Below are 24,990 nucleotides of genomic sequence, written 5' to 3' on the forward strand. Positions count from 1 at the left end.
CACACACACACACACACACACACACACACACACACACACACACACACACACACACACACACACACACACACACACACACACACATACACACACATAGACATGCACACTTGTGTAATATTGACGTCGATCAGGCGATGCATTTAAAAATCCTTTTTATCGTCTACCACGCGTGTGAGGTATAATATAACAGCTATATGTTTATTACAATTTGTATTTTTATATTGTATAATATAATATTATTATAAATCAATAAATTTCGTTGGTTTTTTCAAAACGATTAAATCAACAAGGAAAAACGGCGAAATAGTTAGTAGTAAAAGAGTCGTGTAGATATAATAATAGGATGATGTCCTTAAATTTGAAAGCATCAATTTAGCCTGACGTTATTTGACAGGTACCTATCCTTATTACATTATCAATATTTCTCTAAAAAAACTCAGAAGTTTAAAAAATTTTTATAATTATATGCGGCCCAAAGAGGTGTTGCGTGAAACTGTTTGATACTAATATTATGTTATTTTATATTATAATATTAGCAATAAAACAATAAGGCATAATATATTAAGATATATGTACAACGTATAAGAGCTCCAGAAAAAAAATTAATAACATCGGTCAGGCTTTATCCGATTTGATTCGGTACGAATTAATTTCTGCCTTTTGATATAACAATATAAGTACTCTCTATAACCGATATTAATTTCAAAATTTTTGAATTGTTGTATATGGGCATATCGTTGTGTTAACTATTCATAAAACAGCTATTTTTGTTTAACATTTTGTCATTATTATATTCATTAGCGCACGCGGTGTGATAACATTATGTTATAAATTAATTATCAACATCATATAACAATTAATAGGAATATACTCTCAATATAGTGATTATTTCATCGAAGAACACTCATTATTTTAAAAGTTGTTGAAAATATTTTTAGTTTAAAATAACTTTAAGTCGTATCAAATAGATATTTTTGAAGAAAAAAAAATTGTTTTTTTTTTATAATAGTCTTAGTAGGGCTAATAGAAGTTTATAATTTGTTATAAGTAGATAGATATTTAAAGTTTAGAAATAACTTCCACAGCATTTGCTGCAGTTCAATCTTGTTCCACTCTATTCACCTCATTTGAACTTCAAATACTTTTATATAAGCTACTCGTTTGAAATTCGACTTTTTTATACATCGAGGTACACAGAAAAATATTTAGATTTGGAAATAATTATTAGAAATAAGGGCTGTCATTCAAAAACTTAAAACGATTTATAACGATAAAATATATGGTTTCATTCGAAAAGTTTGTCTTGTAACGACCTGAATGAGTGAAAGAAAAATTTAAAATACGATAACAGTTTTTGAAATAATAACGAACGCGCTTCGATAAAAGAATCACTCTATAGCTAATGGCCCTATAGTCGCCGAGGCATTTGTTATCAAAAAAAAGAAAGAATCACTCGGTACAATAATATATTATATCACCTAATACCCACGGAATATTTACCGATCGCCAGATCTGTTGTGCGCAAAAGATGTACTGTAGTGTACACAATGTGTGTGCAGTGCAGTTAACGGTGAGCACGATATCGCCAACAGCAGCAGAAAAAGTAATATATATTATAAACGCGCCCCTTTGTACACGATCGGTGGTATTTATATAGGTATATCACATATTGAACTGGGGCTTTGTGAAATAATATAATATAATAAATATATATCCAACCCGTACCGCTTTTATAACAATACTATAATATGTAACAACGAAGGCCGGCGTCGTGTGTATTTGTTCTGTTTTATTGCGTTTCCCGTGCTAATTTTTAGTGTTATTAATTCCCGTCCGTATTATATACACAAATAACATAATATACACACACACACACACACACACACACATATATATATATATTTAATGTATAGTTTTATATTCGCACTCGATTTAAGTGTTTATTTTGTGCGATGTCCGCGCCTACGCAAAACCATAACACCTATATGCATAAGGATGGAGGGGTGAAAAATGTGTGTGTAATATAGCTTTAGGTTATGAGTTAGGCAAATGAAAATATTAGTAATTAGTTATTAATAAGTATTGTATAATAATATTATACATTTTAGAAACAGATCTAAAACGCGAATAACGACGGTTGCGCGCTCCGATTAGTACGCACTTGGACGGCGGATTAGGATTCCGAACCGAACGCGACACGTGCATACACCAATATGCAGGGTAATAAACTTTATGGATATTTGACCGACAGATACGGAGTGTATATAACTGTGTGTAATATTATATTATTATGAATATTATCAATTATGTATATAATACACCGATGGCTGTGTACATTCGTGGCGGTATAGGTACTCATATTGACACGGCGGTGTATATGAGATGTGGTTTATACGTGCGTTGAATCATATAATTACTCGTATATGAATCGTATTGGGTATTATTATTATTATTAAATTCGTGCCTGGTTGATTGATGTCCCACGGTAAACGCTCACAAAATATCATATTTGTCGAGTAGGTACTGCAGAAACTCAATGGCAAATACAAAATATGGAAAACAAATTGTGTTTCTATAAGAGCATCGCATAAGCTATAATTGTTATATTTGGCTCTATTTTATAAGAACAAGTCGAAAAGCTACAGTCGTAGTTTCATTTAACAATCATTATACGAACAATATAGTCAAGTGATTTCTATCACATTTCTGCTGGCCTCCGAGGAAAACGGAAGGAGAATGATTTCAAAATATAGCCGAGGGCTGTAATGACAAAATATAATAACCCGAGTTTTGATCGACATATACACTGCAGGATCGGAAGAAAATACATAAACGATGAACATGTGCCGATGAATACATCGCTGAACTATCCAAAGGGTACAGAGGCCAAACATTGTGAACAAAATAAAAAGGAAACTTCTAAAATGGGCAGGACACTCGTGGCAAGAAAACCCAAGAGACCACTCCGTAGGCAAAACGTCAAGACTTCGTTAAAAAGATTGTGTTGAGAAGGATTTCTCAAATATTTGAGGAGTGAAGAAGAGGAAATGTTGTCTGTAAGAAAGTATCAGAAAATTAACGAGATTTCGGAATAATGGCTGCAACTTTCTCTGTAATTTCTAGAAAATTTTCATCTTTCGGTATATTATGAACGTATAACGTAATAAAATAATTACTGCTTGAAGTATCCATGTATTAGAATAATTGTAATATTAAAGTAAAAGTTGCTGAAAAAGTCTAAAATGTCACATAGATATACTAACGGCATCAGCATACCAAACTTATGAATCCTTGTTATAATATTTCTCTCATATTCATATATATATATACCTCGATCCAATAAGTGAAATTTTGGTTACACCCGGAATAGTCTCGATGGTCATAACAGTAATTGTTTTTAAAATAAAAGACACCCTGAAGGTACAAAATAATAAAAATATAATCATGTAATATGTAATATTATATACCTAATTTACAAATTACTATGTAGAAAACCACGAGCTCTAAAGCACATTCGCATCATTGTCGTAGACGCATTTTGCCGATCAGTTGATCCTGTGGTGTACACACGGTAGGTCCACACAAAAAAGAACATAATATATTGAGAAATAATTACGGTGATTTGTTTGATCGTCGAACACCCTGCAACAGTAGCTGTCTATACCTTTTCCCAGAAATAACATGAAAATATTGTGCCCTTTTACAATGCTCAGTTACGTCAATTTTGCACTGCACGAGTTGGTGGTATAATATTATACGAAGGAATTTGCAGTTATAAGTCATTGCTGCCACGAAATGACGACCTATATATGAGAATAAGTAATGGACATCAAATTGTCATAATAGCTTTATGTTCTTATTTTGTTATAACTCACACACGTAAAATTGTTCTGAAAAATATTCTACTTCTGCAACCGAAGTATATTGTCATATTTAGGTCACCATAATAATATTATAAAATAAATAAATAATGAACTATAATAGGCATCTAATGTCACAAGTGCTTGTTTAATATTACCTGGGTACTTAAATTATTTACAAAAACAATAGCGTTTCGTTTAATATCACAAAAATTGACCTATATAAGAGAACGAGCGAAACACGTTAGATGGATCACATTGTGCACCTAATATGTTACAATGTAATGGTCCTAAATTTAGCCCAAATTTTGAGTTAATATTAAAATTCAAAAATTGATTTTTTTTCTTCAACACTTCATTTGGTATTTATATTCCGTTTTTCTTATAATTATTTAGTTACGGAATACAGTAATTATTAAAAGTTGTATAAGTTATCTGGCCAAATTTCTTCAATCAGTTCGAATTTTCACTGGCACAGGCGGGAATCGCCCACCCACCACCTTAGGCAGTCAGCCCTTGGTCAAGACCTATACCACGTGGTCATTAAGACGGGGCGTGTTCGTATCGAGTAAAGTTAGAGTACGTTAGAGAGTTACACCGATTTCGGTTTGTTATTTCATTTGCCACGGGTGATATGCGTTTTTTCAATCACAGTAACAGACATTCTAATAATGCTATACTGTTAAAAATAGCATGTAGACGCATATTATAATATTATATTTTAAGCATCATCTGACTACAAAAAAAAAGCTTATTGGTGATGTCGTGGAGTCCTCAAACGGAGTTTTTCGTTACCATTATTATTATTATATTTTTATGGGTCTCTCGACACGCACACGCAATATAACGAATATTTTATGTATATATTTATTTTTATAATATACTCGTCTGTGAGCACATGCGAACGGGTTCGAGGGGCTGTTGACGTCCATCGTGTTCGGAATTCACCGGAACAAATCAATGTTAGACACTCATCGCCATCGTTTCATTTTGGAGAGACTCTAGAGAAATAGGTATACCTATTCTTAATTCTATTACACAATATTATTAGCTCGCTCTTCATATTATTATAGTATGCGGTAAAACAACCACTTGTGAAAACGAGAGGTGCACGCAGCACACGTATCGGCTGCTTAACATTACACAATATACTTTTCATTACAAAAGTGAATATTATAATAAATCGTAGGTACATGTTTACAAGGCTCGGTGTTAACAATAGTTAAAAAAGTATAAGTTAAGATACTTTTAACTAAGTCCTGGGTTTTTTTTTTAAGTAACTTTTGATTTGTGTTAAAATTGTTCTCGTTATAATATAATAGTGTGTATAGTTACAAAATTGATTATTTTATTTTATAGTCACGTAATGTTGATTATTTTCCTAAAAATGTATATAATTTTTATCAGATTTGATTATTGCTGACCACAAGCATGGATTATTATTTATTAATATTGAATAATAAAAATCAATCTAACTAATTTTTAGTACTTAAGTATAAGTTACTATTTTTCTCTTTATTTTCCTTTCTATGTTTAACTATGAACTTTACCAAGTTAAAAAGAAAGAAAATTAATTTTAAACTTAAAAAATAACTTTTATTTTTCTATATACCTAGGTAGTACGTATTAGTACGTATTAATACTTAGCTCAAAGAGTTAAAATATTAGTAAACTTGACCAGCCTTGTATGTGTATACACGCGGTAAAATGATGAATCTACATGATGTATAATACCACCTATAAGTGTTCAATAATTTTGTTCAAACGAAATATTTTTAATAGAACTTTTTTAAATTTAATGGTTTTCGGTTAGTACCTACCTAATACGTATGGCACTTATATTGCACTTGTACAACAAGGTTTTCAATAATTTATTGTGTGTTTGCCACTCGCATTAAACCCATATAATAGTATACAAATTACAAAATAATATATATATATTGCCATATTGGCACTTTGAAATTCAATAAACGTATAAAATAAACTTACTCGTCACTATTACCCACTAATCATATACACTAAATAAAACCGATTAATGTACATAATAATAATTCTCTACCTTTAAATATTGGTTTTCAAACATTATTATTTACATTCGTTAAGATATATAACTTTTGACGAGCCTTAAGCATAATAATATACATTATCTATATCCAGCATATAAACAGTATTACAATATTATCTACTGTATACAAGAATTAACTCGCATAATATTTTAAGCAAGCATAGATTAAAGTTTTTTTAAGACACATGTTTAAAGTTTCAATAAGACGTTAGCACATAGGAAGGTATAGAGACTCAATAATAAAATGTATTTCGTACGACTTAATTTAAGATAGGACGGAGCCAGTAAAAATAAATTGATGAAACAATTACTCTGGCTATATTAATCTTCAAAAGACAGTATTGACCACAAAAAGAGAAAATCTTTGTATACAGGTGTTATCTACAACATGTTGTTATAACCTTTAGTATAATATTTATAGTCGATATAATAATATATACATTTAGAATACGAGTAATAATCTGTGCGATTGGTAGTTATGCGTGTATATTTAAAAACGTAAATTTTATAGATGATAATAATATATTATAATATAGTATAATAAGTGGGTGTACATATTATTTATATATATATAAGTTAAATTAGTGTTGTATACAAAATTAAGTGGTAAATTAATACTGTTTTACTATAATACCTCTATGAATACGAGTTGTATTTTTTTTTTAACAGTAAAAATTTGATATTTAATTTAATTCATACGAGTATATAATATGATACCGATAGTAATTATTGAACCCTTTAACCAGCTGACTATGAATGAAAATATCCAAAAAAGATATGGTAATAAATAAATTAAATCTGAAAATTGTAGTTTGTAAATATTGGAAGTCATGTAACTATTTACCGTATCTATGTGTTATAAAGAAAAACTATACTTATATTTATACAAATCAAATGTTAAAATTAAATAAATTCCATTATTATTTGGTTCATTTCACATACAATCATTGTAAATTAATACGAATTGTGTAAACAATTATTAAAACTTTAATAAAAAAATATTTATGTAAATCATTATTAGATCGACTAAATATCTAAAACTATAATAGTTTATAAATATAATATACATAATAACGCGCAGTCTGCAGTTTTGTTATAACTCATTATACAGATATAATACGCTGGGTGATCTATTTAACGACATACACTCATTATTTTAAAAACTAATAACGTTTAAAAATAATTGTTTTGTAAAATTTTAAGGCATTAAAAATGATATTTATTACTATTTTTTATTGTTCTAATTATTTCATCTTTTACTCTTTTTAGTGACACCATTAATTTTGAATTAATTATTCTAAGGAATACTCGACGGTCAAAAATCGAATTTCGGTCTAGTAGTTTACGAGTTATAAGTATTTGAAGTTTAGATATGTGATATGGAGTGGTATGGAAGTAAAGATACTCTGAAAAAAATTAGCCCACTGTTTTGCTTAATATTGAAACACTTACAAAGTTAAAAGTTATAACTAATAAACTGCTAGTCCTAAATTTGATTTTTACAAATCAAAAACACCAAATAACATTTTGTTTTAGAATATGAAATGAGATGTACCTATAATTTTATGTTATTAAAAAGTCTAGAAAAAAATGTAAAAAATAACTACCATAAACATTTAAAAAAAAAATAAATCTTACAAAACAATGTGGTGTTGTAAAGTTTTAAAATTACGTAAAAGAAATATTTTCGAAAACGATTATGTTTTATGAAATTATATAAGTGTAGTCTCTTACGTAAAATGGATGGCCCTGTATGCATTATAATTATTTGACACTATACTTAACAGCCAACTGACGCCGGAATCGATCTCTATACACACACACACATACATACATATATATATAGTAATAATAATAATAATAATAATAATAATAATAATAATAATAATAATGCGATGATATTGTATCCGACGCGGCCGGTAGCTGTCGACGGACAACGGTTTTTAAGGGCGCGCGCGCCGCCACCGTCACTTTCTACCCCCTTCCATCACGACCACGCCTGCCGTCCAATCACCGCCCCGGGCCACTCCCCCTTCGCCGAGTTTTTCGCGCCCTCCCGGCCAACACCGATCTGCCGACGGGGTCGCGGCTAAGGCAACAGCAGCACCAGAAACAGCCGCAGTCGACTCTCGTTCAAGTGGGTTGCTCGTCGACGACCACTGCACCGACGACCCTCATCGCGTTTCGAGTGTCCGACGTGAAGACCGCGTCTCTCTCCGATTCTCATCGACAGCTCTCGCCTGCGAACGTCGTGTTCGATTATTATAACTATTATTATTATTACTATTACTATATAGCACATAACCACCTCAAACGTGATCTATGTACGCGAGTGCGGGTTATAATAATATTGTTTTTAAATCGATTTCATATACATGATAAAAATCGCCCACGGATAAGACTTTTTTTCTAATAATACGATTTTTATTTTAATAATATAAACCGCGAGATCGTCCTCGCCCTCGGATCACTGGGCACGTGCGACTCGGCCCCGATTCACTACAATTACATAATATTAACTATTTTTTTTCGTATATTTTAATATTATATACGTTTATATCACAAGTGCGACTCGCGCGAAAATATTTTGCACGCGACCGCGCTCGCCATGTCGGACAGTGAAAGCCCGAAACCCACGGAAGAGGTGCTGCTGCACCATCACCATCACCACCACCCGAGGATACCGCCGTCGCTGCTCGCGTGGTGTCCGGCCATCATGCCGCCCTGGTGCTCGTTGCTACCGGCCGCCTGGTGCAATCCGGCAGCCCTCAGGTCCGCTTTTCCTGGGTCAGTATATTAAATCATTGTTATGGTCGCACAAATGTGTATACGTAAGAAACCTACAAACGTATAACCACTTAATATTATACATAGGTATCACAATCATTATTATTTTTATTTGACATCGGATGTTCATGGGGTATATGTGGTGACCCCCCCTCCCATGTGGTGGTCGTGGTGTATTTTAAGTTGTATACATTAAAATACAAATTTCTACAATTTTTCATCATTAATATTATGTTTACAATTTGAGTAGGTATGCAAAAATCATAACCGGAATTATAGATGCAAAGTTATGAGAACAAATATTATTTCAAAATATTTAGTATTAGATCACATTTACAAGATATAATAAATAATTAAAAAGACAGATATATTTTATACCAATTGATAAAGCTGAAATTATTATGAAAAAATAACGATTTTAGGATACAAAAAAACCATTAGGTTTTAACATTATTTTTATGTAAGCGAATAATTTGTCCCAAATTTTTACAAAAAGTGTACTTTGCTGTTAACTCACACTAGAAATTACAATCCGCCTATAAAAATTATTTATTTACAATTTATCACAATATTTGAAGTCGAATCATTAAAATATTTATAGTGGGTCGTTTTACAATAAACTGATTCTAACTTATTTTATATCATTATCCTAAAGCTAACAAATGCCGTTCATTTGATTTTAATTTGTTCGTAGGAGGGCGGACTAAACGATTTGGGGAGGAAATCACTTATTCCCTCATTGAACACAAGCCTCGTTAATTTAATATTTACAATTAAAACGATACGTAAATACTACAAAACTCATAATTTTATGTACAGAGAGTTAAGTGACCAAAACTATATATATATTATACGATCAAGTAATTTTATTGACGTGGTCGGGTATTACAGTCTCATGGTGATAATATAATTATAATTTTAGTACCATATTATGTAACTTTTCTATAATATTAACATACGACCTATATCTGAGTAGTTTTGTAAGTATTTGTCCCCGAATAATATAAAAACATAATATACTCAAAAGAGTTTATCTAATTTTCCCACACTCTTCAGTTCCCGCATAATTTAACTTACATATTATTTTGGTCTGTTATTATTTGTAATCAATATTAAGTAAAATTTGAAGTACCATATAAAAGTACACACAAATTATTAAATGTTTAATATTTATAAATAACTATCGAAATAATATAGGTGAAAAAAATGATTTAAAATAAATCAAATGTTAATCATTTAACTTCACAATGAAAGAAAAATATTATCAAATACATTATGCAATTATTATATACGGCTTTTATATTTTTCTTTCAGTGATAAATTATCAATATATTTTTAGTCAATACTTACAAATTAACAATATTTTACCTACTAAATTACTTCTATGTTATTTTTTTACATATCAATATAAATAGCAGCAGGTGACCTATATAATAACATTATAGTTATGAATTAATCCAAATTTTAAAATAAGTATAATTACATTAAGGGCTTAAGTACTGTAATTTAGGTGATACGACGAATATAGAGATAAATACAATTATTGCATATGTCAATCGTGAAATTAGTATAATGTATAACATACGTTTTTATGCAAATCTCCTTGCAGTAACCAATAGGTATGTTCACAATCTTTTCCAAAAAGTAAAAAGCGAAACTCTTATCAGTAATTTATTGTAATGTTCATAAATCTATTCGTGTTCTATAAGGACTTTATTTTTTTTTATCGATCCTCTAATCAGATGTATTCGGTGACTTATTTTCAGACGGTGTTATGGGGTTATACTAGTATACAACTTAGGTATACGGCACGACTCTGTCTATGTGGTATTCGTAGTTGGTAAAATATTTAACTAGCAATAACTATTTAAGTTTAAATATTTCGGTATGAGCAGGGCCGGATTAAGGTTTTTGCCGCACATAGGCTGAAATAAATTTACCACCTAATTTACATAGGTATTGATATTTTACTAATATCTCAACATAGTTTTTGGGTCACACCAAAAAAAATTCTGCCGCCCTTTAAAATTTTCCGCCCTAGGCTTTAGCCTACACAGCCTAAGCGGTAATAAGGCCCTGGGTATGAGTGATGCGTTACATGTACTCGGTGCTATTATAACTGATATAAATATCTCCAATCTCCATCGTAATAAAAACCCCGTACTACCCATTGATCTGATATAATTCGTAAAATATCATGTGCAGAGGATTACTATAGCGAAAAACAGCGTTTTACATTGAGTGACGACGCGCGTGTCGAGTACATAATATATGGGTACATTAAGGAATGAAAATATATAACAACCAATAGGTATAATTTAAGATATTATAATATGTTATGCACACATTTCGTCGACTTCAAATTTATGATGAGGAAAGGAAAAATGTTACAAATCCGTGTGTACCTATTAAAAACGGACTGAGATCGAAAAAATTATATTTTTTTTAAAAAAAAACCGGTAACTGGGAGATGATTTCACATTATGTTACTATAATATACTAACATATAGTACCTATGTAATGGCTAGAGGACAATCGAAAAGGCGAAGCGGGTGGGTCGGGGCGTGGCACTGTCGTAAAATAATAGCTTTTAGTGGATCTCACACACGCGCGCACACGAACATAATAATAAACAATAATAATATAATATAATATGTGATACATTTATTATAATAATAATAATATAATACATAACATCGCGTACATCATATATACGATCGGTAGAGCTCGATCGGCAGTTGCAGTCGGTTTAGTAATAATAATAATATACCTACATATAGTCGTTATACGACGACGTGTCGGCGGCGGTCTGTTTGTATGATAATAATAATAATAATATGAACCGACTTTACTTATAATGTTATACCGTTTCATTGGTGCCGCCGATCCTCGTGCTAAGGCGATATTTTACACATTATATTATTATTATATTCGTGGGGCAAAAGCGCGCGCGAACGGGTCCGGTACGTGACTTAGAATAAATTTCGGCGATATTACCGCCGCTCTCCAGGTATTATATTTTTATATAGGTACGGTCGTAAATACAACGCCGCCGCCACCGCGGTGTAATATGTTAATTTTAGTGCAGCCCGGTTTTACGCACTCCGAGTGGACGATACTTAGGCATAGCGTCTCCGACCTGCACTTCGTGCCGCTGTTATATTTAAACGGGAGCCGAGCACCAAGTCCCTTAAGTCGATTCTGTCTCTCTGTATCGGCATTTCTATAATTTCGTACATCGTTTGCAGAAAAATCCGATTTTCACACATTACGATACTATTATAATAGTTATTATATTACAATAATATTATGTAGGTAGGTACTTGTCATATCTTAGATTTGGCTGCAGACTGCCGCAGTGCCACTGCAGAAAGAGTGTTATTATGGTATCCTCGGGTAGATTTTACGGCTGTTTAACGCAGTCAATAGCTAGGAAAAAATATTGCCTATACACCTAAGTACCTACAATCCATATTATCCTCCTCAAAACTCAAGAGTACTTAGTACTTACACAGTTATGACGCGTAATGTGGAATTACTTAGCTTTGTACACAAGACGTCGGTGCTCGGAAACGCGATATAGTAATAAATATTATCTTGTAAAATAACAAAATATATTATGCCATGAAAAACTTGATTTTTGTTTCAATTTATCGTCGTATTTATATGTATACTCTGAAAACCCGTCGTTCGACATCCACGTTTAGGAATTTAGACCTTGTGCGCGTATATTATTCTTGTATAATATAGCATTTCGGAGAAGCTTTTGGCGAGAGCCACGGATACCTACGTATATTTTATACGTCAACGTCATGCACCGTCTCGTTGCACGGACACACATAATAATATTATAATACTTTGTACACGCAGTTTCGAGTGTGTGGGTGTATAAGGCGGCGTACAATAATAATATATAATCACAACAGGTGTCGTTTCCACTTCACCGTCGGATGCGGAGTAGTGGAGGGAAGGCACACAGGAAGAACGTGCTCGATTGGAATTCCCGAGGATTTTCCAACGACCGAAATTACCCGGTGTCATCGGAACAGAAGGGTACTTACACACGCACGCACGCACACACACGTACTTTTATTATATGCTCTTTGATGTATCACTCGCGGTTCGATTGTATACAACTCACAGCCACCGCGATTTAAATACACTATAGTGTACTCGTATGTATATTATTGTTTTTGGGAATCACGCGTGGGCGAAAGTCGAGTGTGAGTGCCTATATATTATATACTAGGTGGTGCATACCTAGGTATAAGTGTACATACCTAATAATATATTGATATGTCGAGTGATTTAGAGTGAGGTGCTCGGGACGCATTCATAATGAATACATTGCTTTCGTATCCGTCAAACAAAGGTTGTCTTACTCGACCCTCGCTACTTTACACTTTACAAGAAAATTGAGGTAGGCCATCTATATGGTATAACTCTAATATCGGGCAACCGTTTCGTGCCCACACGGACCAGTCGTTTTTCGAGTTCTATACGCCTGGATTCTTTGTATAGAGGAAAGACGAAATAGTTTTGATCCGCGATTTATAGGCCGGGACTTTTAAGTGGCCATGTATAGTTGCTAGGTGACTCTACGAGTTGAGTACCTACTGCATTGTGGATTCTTTTTGTTTAGTTGTAGATTATGGTTGTGGTATGTTTGTGAAAAGTAAGTTTGAAGTCGAATGTTACTCTCAGGTATAATTGTCCGAAAAAAAGTACATTAATGCATATAGCTGTGTGCAGCAGACTTTAAACTCAGGGTAAGAGGTCGATAAAAATGCGTACCCCCCAAAAATATAAATGCACATAAATAAATGCGCATTCTATTACCTCAAAAATATTTATTATAACAATTTGTATTATCGGTGCTTCTTATTTTAACTAGAAAATAAAAGGATTTTCAAAAAAAAAATGTTGTGCTAAAAAATAAAAACATATTTTTATAAAGACGTGTTTATTAAAAAGGATATAATTTCATAAATCTTGTCACATATGATTAAGCCATAAACATTGGTCGTACGTTTCAATGTTGTTATTTTCATTCCTAAAAGTGTTATTTCGGGACTTAAAGTTTATAACATTATGTCCTCGTCCTTCTCGAATATATATGTTCCCAGCACACGAGGTAATGAAAAAGCTTACTCCGTAATAACCTATTATGCCTATTATGCATATTATATGAAGGCGATAATATGGCTAGTTCTTTGAGAAATAGTGATATTTGTATTATAAGTGATTGTTATGGTGAAGTTTATTTGACTGTTTTTTTTTTGTGTGAATTGCAGACTTTTGGACAGTATAAAAATGCCAAGCAGTCAAACGCGACCGTCCGGTTTTCACATATGCGACATACTAGACTTAAACGACGGCAAAGTGAACTCCACCGACAACACCAACACGACACTGAGTTCCCATATCAACGGTAAGAATTTAAAAATATACAACTTATACAATAGTGTTTAAAATTGTATATTACTATCGATCTCGTATCGGATATATCGCGACTTAGTCGAACGTCACGTGTATTTTTATTTAAATTAATATCAAAAAGGTTATTGGGCCTCACTGGCAAAAACTCGTGTAGTGGCCCAGGGTTATCTTAGTTTACAAATATTCTGAATGGTATATATACCTAATATATTATACAAAGAGAAAAAAAATATTTTTTCCTTAACAAAATACATAATTTTAGATTCATGTTACACGGGTAATTAAGTATGGTACATATATTTAGTTTTAGACGCATCATATTCATATAGGGGTCGATAGGGAATTTTTTTTGAAAATAGGTAGAGGCATATCGGCCATATCACTGGGCATAACGTTAAATTATGAGTCCCTGGGAAATAGAAAACTTTTCGGCAGCCAGTTATTGTACACAGATTCTCGAGTGAAGAAACCCGTTTTATCGTTTTTTTTTTGTTTTTTGTTTCCGGCAGCTCCCGATGTGCACAACGTGAGCACGGGCTTCCAGTTCCCCAGCGTCCTGCAATCTTCCGCCGACCTGTTACACCACTGGCCCACGTCACTCACCGAACTCAGAGGTAAGAACGAAATCAAATATTCACTTATCACAGTAAATTAGTATAATGTTTATAATATCATAAGGGTTAGAGTTGGGTATATAATATAATTATATATGTCACCGACACGGAATAAAATATATATTTGGTATTGGCATCCGCGACTGTATGGTGTGCCGCGATCAAGTAGAATTAGAATTGATTTTAGTTTGTTTTTACTTCGTGTTTGGTGTTTAAGCATGCAACATATTTTACCTGCGACCATCAAACGATTAGAGTACAATATATAATATTTAGCCACATACCTAGCTATCATGGCGATATAAACATAGTACTATGTAACATATTTAATTATATCTATCCGATTTGCTGTGATATAGAGTGGTACCTATAGTATTGTTATTATACATACTCCTTGAACCTACATGTAATGCAGAGACAGAGTGCCGACGACGAAACACCAACACTCGACACGCGCATTATATAATATTATTATGTGCCTACATGAAATTATGATATAATAATAATAAAATAATATTGAACAGGCCGAGTGCTGCTGTAGTGGTATATTATAATATATATTTATCTACACGACGTCGAGTCCTAATAATGGCGGTCGGACAGACGTTAAAATTTAAACCCGTTGTATATACCAACGCGGGGCCCCGGTGGAGAGCTCGCGAAAAGGGCGGCGGTGGCTTTGTCGGCGATACGGTTTGGCGTGCGGGGAGGTGTATACAAATTAAATGCATAGGCTCCCCCGTCGTCGTCGTCCTACGGTGCTCACCCCGGATGTATTATACTTGTATATATGTATATAGTATATACGCGCTTATATATATTATATAATATACGCGAGACTCGTGTAGCCAAAGCTCCCGTTCGCTTCTAAGTGGATTAAAACGCGCTCCCTCCCGGTGCGAGCAACAGATTTACAGCGGATTTTCCCTGCCGTTTAGCGCGCCGCAGCCGACAATGGTTTTTATTAAAAACCCAAGTATATCATACACGTATACACTTGCACGTACGCGCGTATGTGTGTGTGTGTGTGAGTGGGTGTGTGCACAATATATATTCGCAGAGGGCTTTGTGTACATGTGGCTTGTAGTGCTCTCTAGTTTTCGACCGTTATTATCAAACGTGGCTCTTTACAGGGCGAAACTCCAAACGGCCACGGTTCGCTATGAAATACTCGCCGGGATTCGGAGAAAATAAAATATCAGACGCCCCAGTATTATACATATTGTAATATATTTTATCATAAAGCTTTCCGAGACGTACTCCATTTCCATGCAAATATTAACACGCAGGTTACAATACGTACCTATAAACATGCAGGAAAACCACGTCCTAGTTTCGGTAAACCGTTTCATACATTAAATGATGATACACTTAATATTTCATGATGATTCCCGGATGACTGAACAACGATCAACGATTGTGATTTTCGTTCGAATAATATTTCTTAACCGAATATTTACCTACAATCAACATACTATGTACTACTTAGATACTATACATACTTCAAAGCACTCCATGCATTATATATCTACTCGTATACTCCAGTATTATGTAAAATGGCAATAGTTACCAACGATATTTTTACAGGCGGAACCCACAGTGGCGTAACTAGGGTTAATTTTGTCTGGTAGGAATAAAAATGTAGTAGTCGAGAGAGCCAGACTTTTCCACCCTTCAGATAATTTACCAATAATAAATCTACACGTCGCTTTTAAGCTATATGTTATACAGCAGTCCTTGAAATGTTTTCTTATTGAAGATATAGCAAGTTAGTACTACCCAAATCATAATAAGTAAAACTTCAAGTGTACCTATTACAATATTAATACTATTTTAATAGCAAATTACTAATTAGTAACTAAATAAAACGCACAAAGAAAACTAATATTCAAACTCAAGCATGGTGATTAAAAAAAAAGTAATACTCAATAAATTAGAGTTTAAAACAGTGGCGGGGGGGGGGCGGTCATATCTTTTCCCCAAGTCCAACTTCATAACATTTCAGGGGATAAATTGCATCCCTTAACTCTGCTCTTTGTAGATTACCTACACGTCTTTGAACGGAACCGTTTCGCAGTAGCTATACTACTAACGTGTGTCTAAAAACAAACCAGCTATAACTCGGACGATTTGGACAGTTCGGAACCTTTGCCCTTTTATTATCCCCCGATTAAACGACAGCTAGCCTTCCGATATTTATCGTTGCCTGTCGTCCAAAATTGGCGAACAGCTGCAGCAGCGATATCGTATCATCGCGATTCTGCAAATATTATATTCTATATTTTCTGCTTTTTCTAACGAGCAGGCTTCTTGCATCACACAATAATATAATAATAATAATGCATTACAACATTATAATGACGATCATAATCGTCACCGTCGCGTCTTCGACCCAGAGATGTAGTAAAAAAAAAACTGCGTGAATTTTCGTTGTTGTGTCACACAGCGTCAGAACGGATATTGTACAAGGCACGCAGCCTTACCAGACGAATTGCAATATTTGAAGAAAACTATACGGCGGTTGGCTTTTGTGCGTTTCTGACAAATAACATATGTTATTATTATGAGCGTCATTACTGTTGTTGTCGTTGTTGTTAACATACAATATATTATTATTATTATTATTATTATTATTATTATTATTATTATTATATTACTCCGAGCACAATAATGATGCGGTGAACTCGCGCGGCTGTACCTACAATAGTTTATACAGATTGTCCGGCCGATCGCGAATCCGTCGCGAGCGCGAGCGCGCGCCCACCGCTCCTAAATACGTTTCGTATGACGTTTTAAAAACTCGTGTCGAACATCTGCGACACGATAATAGCATACATCATACCTATCATTATGCCATAATACAATACGCGCGTATATCATCGGTGTGGGATAGGTGTGTATATGAATGTATTTTATTATAATATTAAACACGCGCGCCCGGGCGAGAGACAGAGGAAAAGTGTGTGCGAGAGAGAGAGTGGGCTAGAGAGAGAAGGAGAGGGAGTGACTGAGAGACGACCGGCTCACATGTGCATGGTGCGGTGTGTACAAAACTGGGTGGAGTTTGGCGACAAAAGGGCGTGACACGACGGCCGTTCAAAGGTGACCATTGTGCGAATTACACGGGGGCTTAGACGAACAAAAAGAAGAAAAAATTATATATGTATGATATATATAAAATCTCTGCGCCGGGGAAGTATATAATATGTACGCAATACGCGTTTTTATAATATGGGGGACGGTTTGGGGCTTTTTTTTTTTAACTAAACAACATCAATAGGTACACGGATAATCTGACGACGGTCTCGTGTATATAATATATATAATAATATGTACATGCATGTTGTAACAAAAGAGCGGACAAAATGGTTGCTGGCGGCCCCCGTCTGCTGTTCATATATATATATATATATATATATGTATATTGTTATAGGTAGAAGCGAGCTACCGCATCACGTCATATAATATATAGGAACATCAATTGTTTCGCCCTACACCACACGTACGCCGTCTATATATAATATAATATATGTATTATATAATGTAACATATAAAATTACAATATAATAATATACAGAGAAAGAGAGCCGAGAGGAGACGAGGAACTTAAGAAAAACGATCGACACTGGATTGTATTATAATAGCAATAATAACAAAATAATACGCGTATTACATACCTCTATATGCTATCAGAATGATATTAGAGACCGGTCGTGGCCCCGTGGGGCAGATGCGCTGCGACAGGAATCACGGTGACAATACGACTGGCGTGTAAACGATTAGTGTTTAACGACTTTTCCGTCGTATGTGAATGACAGTGCAGCACACGCTGCTGTTGCAGGGGCGGCTTTAAAGGGGATCCGGGGTGTAACCGACACCGTGGTTAAGTGGAGACCGGTGGATGACCGTAATCTACTGCAGTCTCTTCTACGATGTATACACTAATAATACTAATAATAATATATCGACTAGCGTTGTTCTTATTGTCACCGCCATAATATATACACTTACGACTACCAGTTACCACTTATGTGGTTATCTGATTTATATCACGCGAAAGCCGAGACAAGTCGAGATGAAAATAAATTACAAATGTATAAATACTTTAAATTGTTTCGAAACATACTATGGATACAATTTATTATCATGTCATTGATTTTAGAATGTATTTGTATATATTCTAAAACCAATGATTATACTAATTGAAGTTCTTTCGAAACCAATCACAAAAAACTGAAACTCTTAATGTATGTTTTGAAAAGCCGAAAACCTGGTATTTTGAGGTACCTAGCGGCGTTGTTTATTAAGTTCTGAAAGATTTTTTTCGAACCTTATAAATCTTGCATTTATATACATACCTATCGTTTGAGCAAAAATTATATGACTATATAATTATATGTTTAATTCGTCATTTGGCCGAGTCATATTATGGGTTTATGCTGTGATAGACCAAAAATAATTCAGTTCATGGATTACATCTTACTACAATTTTTTTTCCTTTTGAGTAATTATTATTTATAAGAACTCTCAGTCAGTCTTAACCATTATGGTTATAGTTAAAATGTTTCTTGAACAGAATGTAAATAATATATATAAGTAAACACTTATAAAATAATAACCATAACGTACAGTCAAATATTCAATATTTATCACATCTGAAAATATTGCTTAATTAGGTAACGTGCAATTGTAAATAATGTTATCAACTTAATGTTTGATGGTATACAGCCATTAGGTCAATTCACTTTGATGATAAAGCTAACAACACCGTAGAACGCAAATTCGCTGTGTAAACGCGTGTGGGCCAGGCCCAGAGCAAGGAAACATCGCTGGAAACGGAAACAATAAAATATATATTACCTTTGATATTGTTTAATATTGAAATTAAGTACCTATCTAGCTCTATGTACTAAGTTCGCGGGTTACAAGTAAAAATATTCTATGTTCTTGATTTTTGAAATTTCTTTTTTCAAATATTGTCTAAAAGTTTTACATGCATGCAAATGGCAGGATTGCACGCATATGCATATTATTTTTCAACTAGAATTCAGTTTAATCCGAGTATAATAATGAAGGAGATGTTATTTATTGAATTAAAACTATTCATGTATACTTTAGACTAAAAGAGTTTTGTTTTTAGTTATTATTGATATTAATAACACATAATATAATATTATGATCCTAAGTAATGTGTTTCGGGCTTACTACAATGCGCTTATAATATTAACTAACGGTGTCGCGTTTTTTGTGTTTCAGGATTCGGAATGAACCATCACGGGGCCCAGCAAGCCAGTCCAGACAGCACGTCTCCAGGAGTGACTGACCTGACGGACACGTCGAGCACTCCCAGCGCACTGGCGGCCGACACTTCAAATGCGAACGCAAATGTCGGCGCGGGCGGCCGGCCCGGTTCCGGAGCTGGCGTCGGCGCCAAGGACGAACCGTCCGAAGCGGACGGCGACGAGATGGACGATGATTTTGACGACGAGTCGGGAACCGCAGGTGGTGAACACGACCGGTCCGGTTCGTCCGGCGCCGGTGGTCACCCATCCGATGTTAACGGCGGTGGAAATGGGACTGGGGTGGTGCACAAGAAACGCAAGCGTCGTGTCCTGTTCAGCAAGGCCCAGACGTACGAGCTGGAGCGCAGGTTCCGGCAACAGCGGTACCTGTCAGCTCCTGAACGCGAACACTTGGCATCAATCATCCGGCTGACTCCCACTCAGGTTGGTTTGTTTTTAATATTCTGTAATATAATATTATAGTATTTTAAACGTCTATATATATAAATATAATATTATGAATTTATGCTTCATATTTGCATTTTTAGTTTACGGTAACTGTATAGTTAGGAAAAGGGCTATCATACATTTCCATGATTTTTCTTGTTAATTAGGTATATCATATTTTTATTTTTTAATGCATATTTCGAATGTTTTTTGAAAACCATACACTTCGACAATTTTTTTCCGTTAATCATAATTCATAAATTTACTGTAAATTCGTTATAGAGACTAATTATCACCTTAATGGTCAGAGGTAAGTTTAGATTACAATATTATTGAGCACCAAAAATATTATTAAATCACTTATTATGTCTATTATTGTTTAGTACTACGGATATAGTAAAATACTATATTTTACTAATTAATACGTTTTTGGTAGTAAAATACTACCTATTTATATTTGCGATTTTTTTAGCAAATGTTAAATCAAACACTTTGAATTGTTTGATGCATCATGCATAGTAGTGCATATTTTATGAATTTTCTGTGCATTAAAGTCCTCGATCTGTTATTAGTAAAACCATTCACAGTAAGGCCATTCAGCTGTTCCATGAGCCGTTTAAAATGAGTGCCAAACGTAGGTGTGTGATTTAATCCCTTGTAGTTTTAATCATATGAATCGGGGGATGGTGCTCTCTATTTTTAAGTCTAGAACGATTTACAAAATAGTTTAAGTAACGTAACGTGTTGTGTAATATTATGCTATTTCCTCACAACAATATTATTATAAAATATCGAAAACTGGTCCCACTCGCACAGACCGCATATTGCATATTTCATGATACATAAAATGGCTTTAAATTCGTTCTGTTTTTAGTAAAACTACCAAAAAATTGGGAAAATAATTGGTTATGTTACACGCTGAAAAATTCTACTCGATGTATAGTATATGTGCGTGTGTGACAAAAGTCACATGTTAACGGTGATTTTCGTACGTCGTTGTGAAAACAATAAGGGGTGTCGAATAGCAAAGGGTAACACCGAACTAGTCGTAAACGGGCCCACACCCTATCGTTTTGAGATTTTTATTCGAAAACGGCCTTCTATATCATCAGCATAATTTTGATAACTCCATCCAACGGTTACATCAAGGTTGCTGCCGCTCTAACCTCGAGCATATTATATATTATTCCCTGTGCTTATATCCGCTGCTCTAGCATTGCATAATAATAGCTATACGCTATAGAGTTAGTACTCGACTCAGCGATATATATATATATATCATATACGTAGATATCCTATACAGAGTTGTAATCGAGCTGTAAAATTGTTGTTATAGATGGAAATAAAATAAAACTAAAATAATGTTTATCATACAAGTACAACGTCTACTGACCCGTCCATATATAGTTCCCGGGCAAGAGGTTTCCTAACCACCCCTATATACGATAATATACGCATAATATAGCTGTCACCAGCCACTCTGCTCGTCTCACAACAGCCGGACTGACTTTTCCTTGTTTTTCACATTGTTCCAGGTGAAAATCTGGTTCCAGAACCACAGGTACAAGACGAAACGGGCGCAACAGGAGAAGGGCATGCACGTGGAACATCACGCGGCAGCCGCGGCCAACGCTCTGTCCTCGCCGAGGCGGGTCGCCGTGCCCGTGCTGGTCCGGGACGGCAAGCCATGCACCAACCAGCAGCCCGGCGCCGGCGGCAAGGCCGAACAGATGGTGCTGCCTTCGTACTCGCATCCGCTGATGCACGGTCAGACGCCCAGAACGTGGTGGTAGTTTGATGTAAACCACGACCGCGGTATACAACATATAGTATGTGGTCATCGCGACGGCCAGTATTGTCTTCCTACGTAATAATAATTATGTGTATCGTATAATCAATACATTATTGCTATGTGTGTACAGCGCATAATATAGTATGTATAGGTTATATTATATACAACCTAGGTACCTGTCAAAAAAAATGTACATCTTCCGACCGCCGTTTTATATTTTATCACAACATTTTATATTATTGTGTGTAAAATATTCGAATACCTGAACTTTTGGGGTTGGCCGAGTGACGGGTGACGATACGATACCTACCCATCGAAAAGGTGATCGATGTCTAAATTATATTATAATATGATATGATATTATTCTCGTTCGCGTGTGGATATCACATCCACATTGTTATTGTGATATATTATAATCGAGACTTCGATTGCCCGAAAATATTACTACTATACACGTGACGTACCATGACCGCAGCGAATTCTCGATTTGTTTATTTAGGCACATGCATACAGGGCGTTTGAGTAGGAAAACCATAGGACTTCTCGAAATCGGACGAGAATGAGAATAAAACAAAACAAATCTGATTTACTAAATACATTGTCCTGTGTATATTATATTAAACACAACATATGTACATATGATACCTCAACTATAATAATAATAATAATTATAATAATTATAATAATATATGTGGCATTAATGTGTTTAAATAGATTTTTTCGGTCCCTATAGTTAGTGCGGTTCATTCGAAAGTTAGCTACGATCACGCGCTACGACTGTGTCCCCCTCCCTCGTTTTGTTAAAATAAATACTTACGAATAACGTTATTATTAATATTATTATTAACGATATTTTGTCGATTGAAAATACAGTAGAGCATAGCGTACGTATGTATAAATACAATTATTCGGAAACAACGAAAAAATGTATAAAATGTCCATTTGTAAAAAAATTTAAAAAAAAATTTAGGCTAATTGTATTATTATCATTATATTATATTATTATTTATTTATTTATTATTATTATTGTATTACTTTAATAAGAGTTTAAAGAAACAAAAGACTAGTCATTACGTGTATTTTATTTGTTTATATATTTTTATTGTTAGAACGTTATATACGCGCCGACGGGTTGCATATTGTAATTTTTGTAATATTTAAGTTGTACATTGATAAAATTGAAAACACTTATGTTTGTTGAATAACGTTATTCGAAATGCGAAAAAAATACGAATGTATGACAAAATTTACTCGATCATTATATAGATAAATAAATAATTGTTACGATATATATAATATACGAATCGTGTTGTTCTTTATTTCGACTATAATATGTCCCCACAAAAAAAACGAAATCGTAGATTTTGTTCTGAAATATGTTCGATTCGAAGATCAGGAACCTACGGATACTCATCGGTCCGTTGAGTGCAGGATCTAGTGAGATTAGGGAGGAGCTTAACTCTCTCGGGAATAAATGAATTGTCCACAATGTGTTCAGCAGCAGATCTGTGCATATACCACGAGTCATCCAGATCCACGCTAACTGCAAGGGGGCAAGTGCTCCAGGACGTCAAAACCTAACAAAAGCCGTGGATGGGAAATGAAAGTTAGAGTGGCACTGGGGTTACCGAAAACGCGGTAGTGGTATAGAAACCACGTTTTTGGTACAATATCAACAATAATATTATAACTATGTGCGACGATCGAACGTCGTAGCTGCAGAGTGCTTCGATCAGCGGTATCGATAATCACAATGATATATGACATAATCGACGTCTCGCGCATTGAATTTTCACATCGACTCTGGCGGCAGACGAAATACATTACGACGATGATAACAGTGTGACGCAATAACCGAACTAAATAGAGCATATTTTAATAATAATAATAATAATTATTATTATTATCATTAAAATATTACCATATTATAATAGTGTAATATACTATATCATAGAGAAGAGCGACACGGCCTCGCCTTGTTGACAAATCTGCACGCCTTTTTATCGATCGGTTTGTACACATACACACGCACACACACGGTAACATATTATTATGTTATGATATATATATTTATATGTGCCTTGTGCCTATATATTGTAGATAAAAATTATAATATAGAGAAACGATGTAGATACCTACGATGATATTGTTATTCGACTCGTACGAGAGTGATATTATATTTTATTGTATATTATATTGTTGGTGAAACGAAGAAAAAACCAATAATAATAATAATAATAATAATAATGACGATTATTACTGTTTGCGTTACGGATACCCGTCGAGTCGGCCTCGCGAGTTGTTGTATTTGTACGCGTCTGCACGACGACGACGATTTCGTGCGCGATCTGACGATTTTTCACGTTCATAAAAAATGAAAAAAATAATGTATAATATAACCGATTCCTCTTATCTGACACGACCGCGTTATCAGAGGCAAACAAAACCGTGTCAATAAAATAGCGCCGCGTCCGACGCAGTCGTATATTATAATGTACGATATAGGTACCTGATGTGTGCGTGTGTAATGTTATTATTGTACAATATAAATGATTTGTATAATATTTGTTCGGAAAAATATATCGATCACTGTTTACACACGTTCGATCTAGGATCGACGCACGTGCGTCAAACGTGTCGCCGATGCCGCCACTGATATTTATAAATTTATAATGAGGCACACGAAATTATTGCCCGCTCGCAT

At 34.3% G+C, this 24,990-nt stretch overlaps 1 protein-coding gene across 2 annotated transcripts in view; it reads left to right on the plus strand.

Annotated features, from left to right (window-relative positions):
- LOC111026789 (homeobox protein vnd-like) overlaps nt 1-23,586 on the plus strand; it is a 27,778-nt gene extending 4,192 nt beyond the window's left edge. The window contains exons 1-5 of one of the 2 annotated variants that reach the window (XM_022304929.1): nt 8,042-8,712; nt 14,007-14,143; nt 14,661-14,765; nt 20,022-20,491; nt 22,030-23,586. In XM_022304929.1, the coding sequence (XP_022160621.1) occupies nt 8,534-8,712; nt 14,007-14,143; nt 14,661-14,765; nt 20,022-20,491; nt 22,030-22,287 (1,149 nt within the window). In that variant the 5' untranslated portion in view covers nt 8,042-8,533 and the 3' untranslated portion in view covers nt 22,288-23,586. Of the gene's footprint in view, nt 1-8,041; nt 8,713-14,006; nt 14,144-14,660; nt 14,766-20,021; nt 20,492-22,029 lie in introns of those variants that run through there. The other variant, XM_022304928.1, reaches the window with a different exon arrangement.
- Nucleotides 23,587-24,990: the final 1,404 nt, after the last annotated feature.

Source organism: Myzus persicae, unplaced genomic scaffold (genome assembly GCF_001856785.1).
Source record: "Myzus persicae strain clone G006 unplaced genomic scaffold, MPER_G0061.0, whole genome shotgun sequence".
NCBI classification, from domain to species: domain Eukaryota; kingdom Metazoa; phylum Arthropoda; class Insecta; order Hemiptera; family Aphididae; genus Myzus; species Myzus persicae.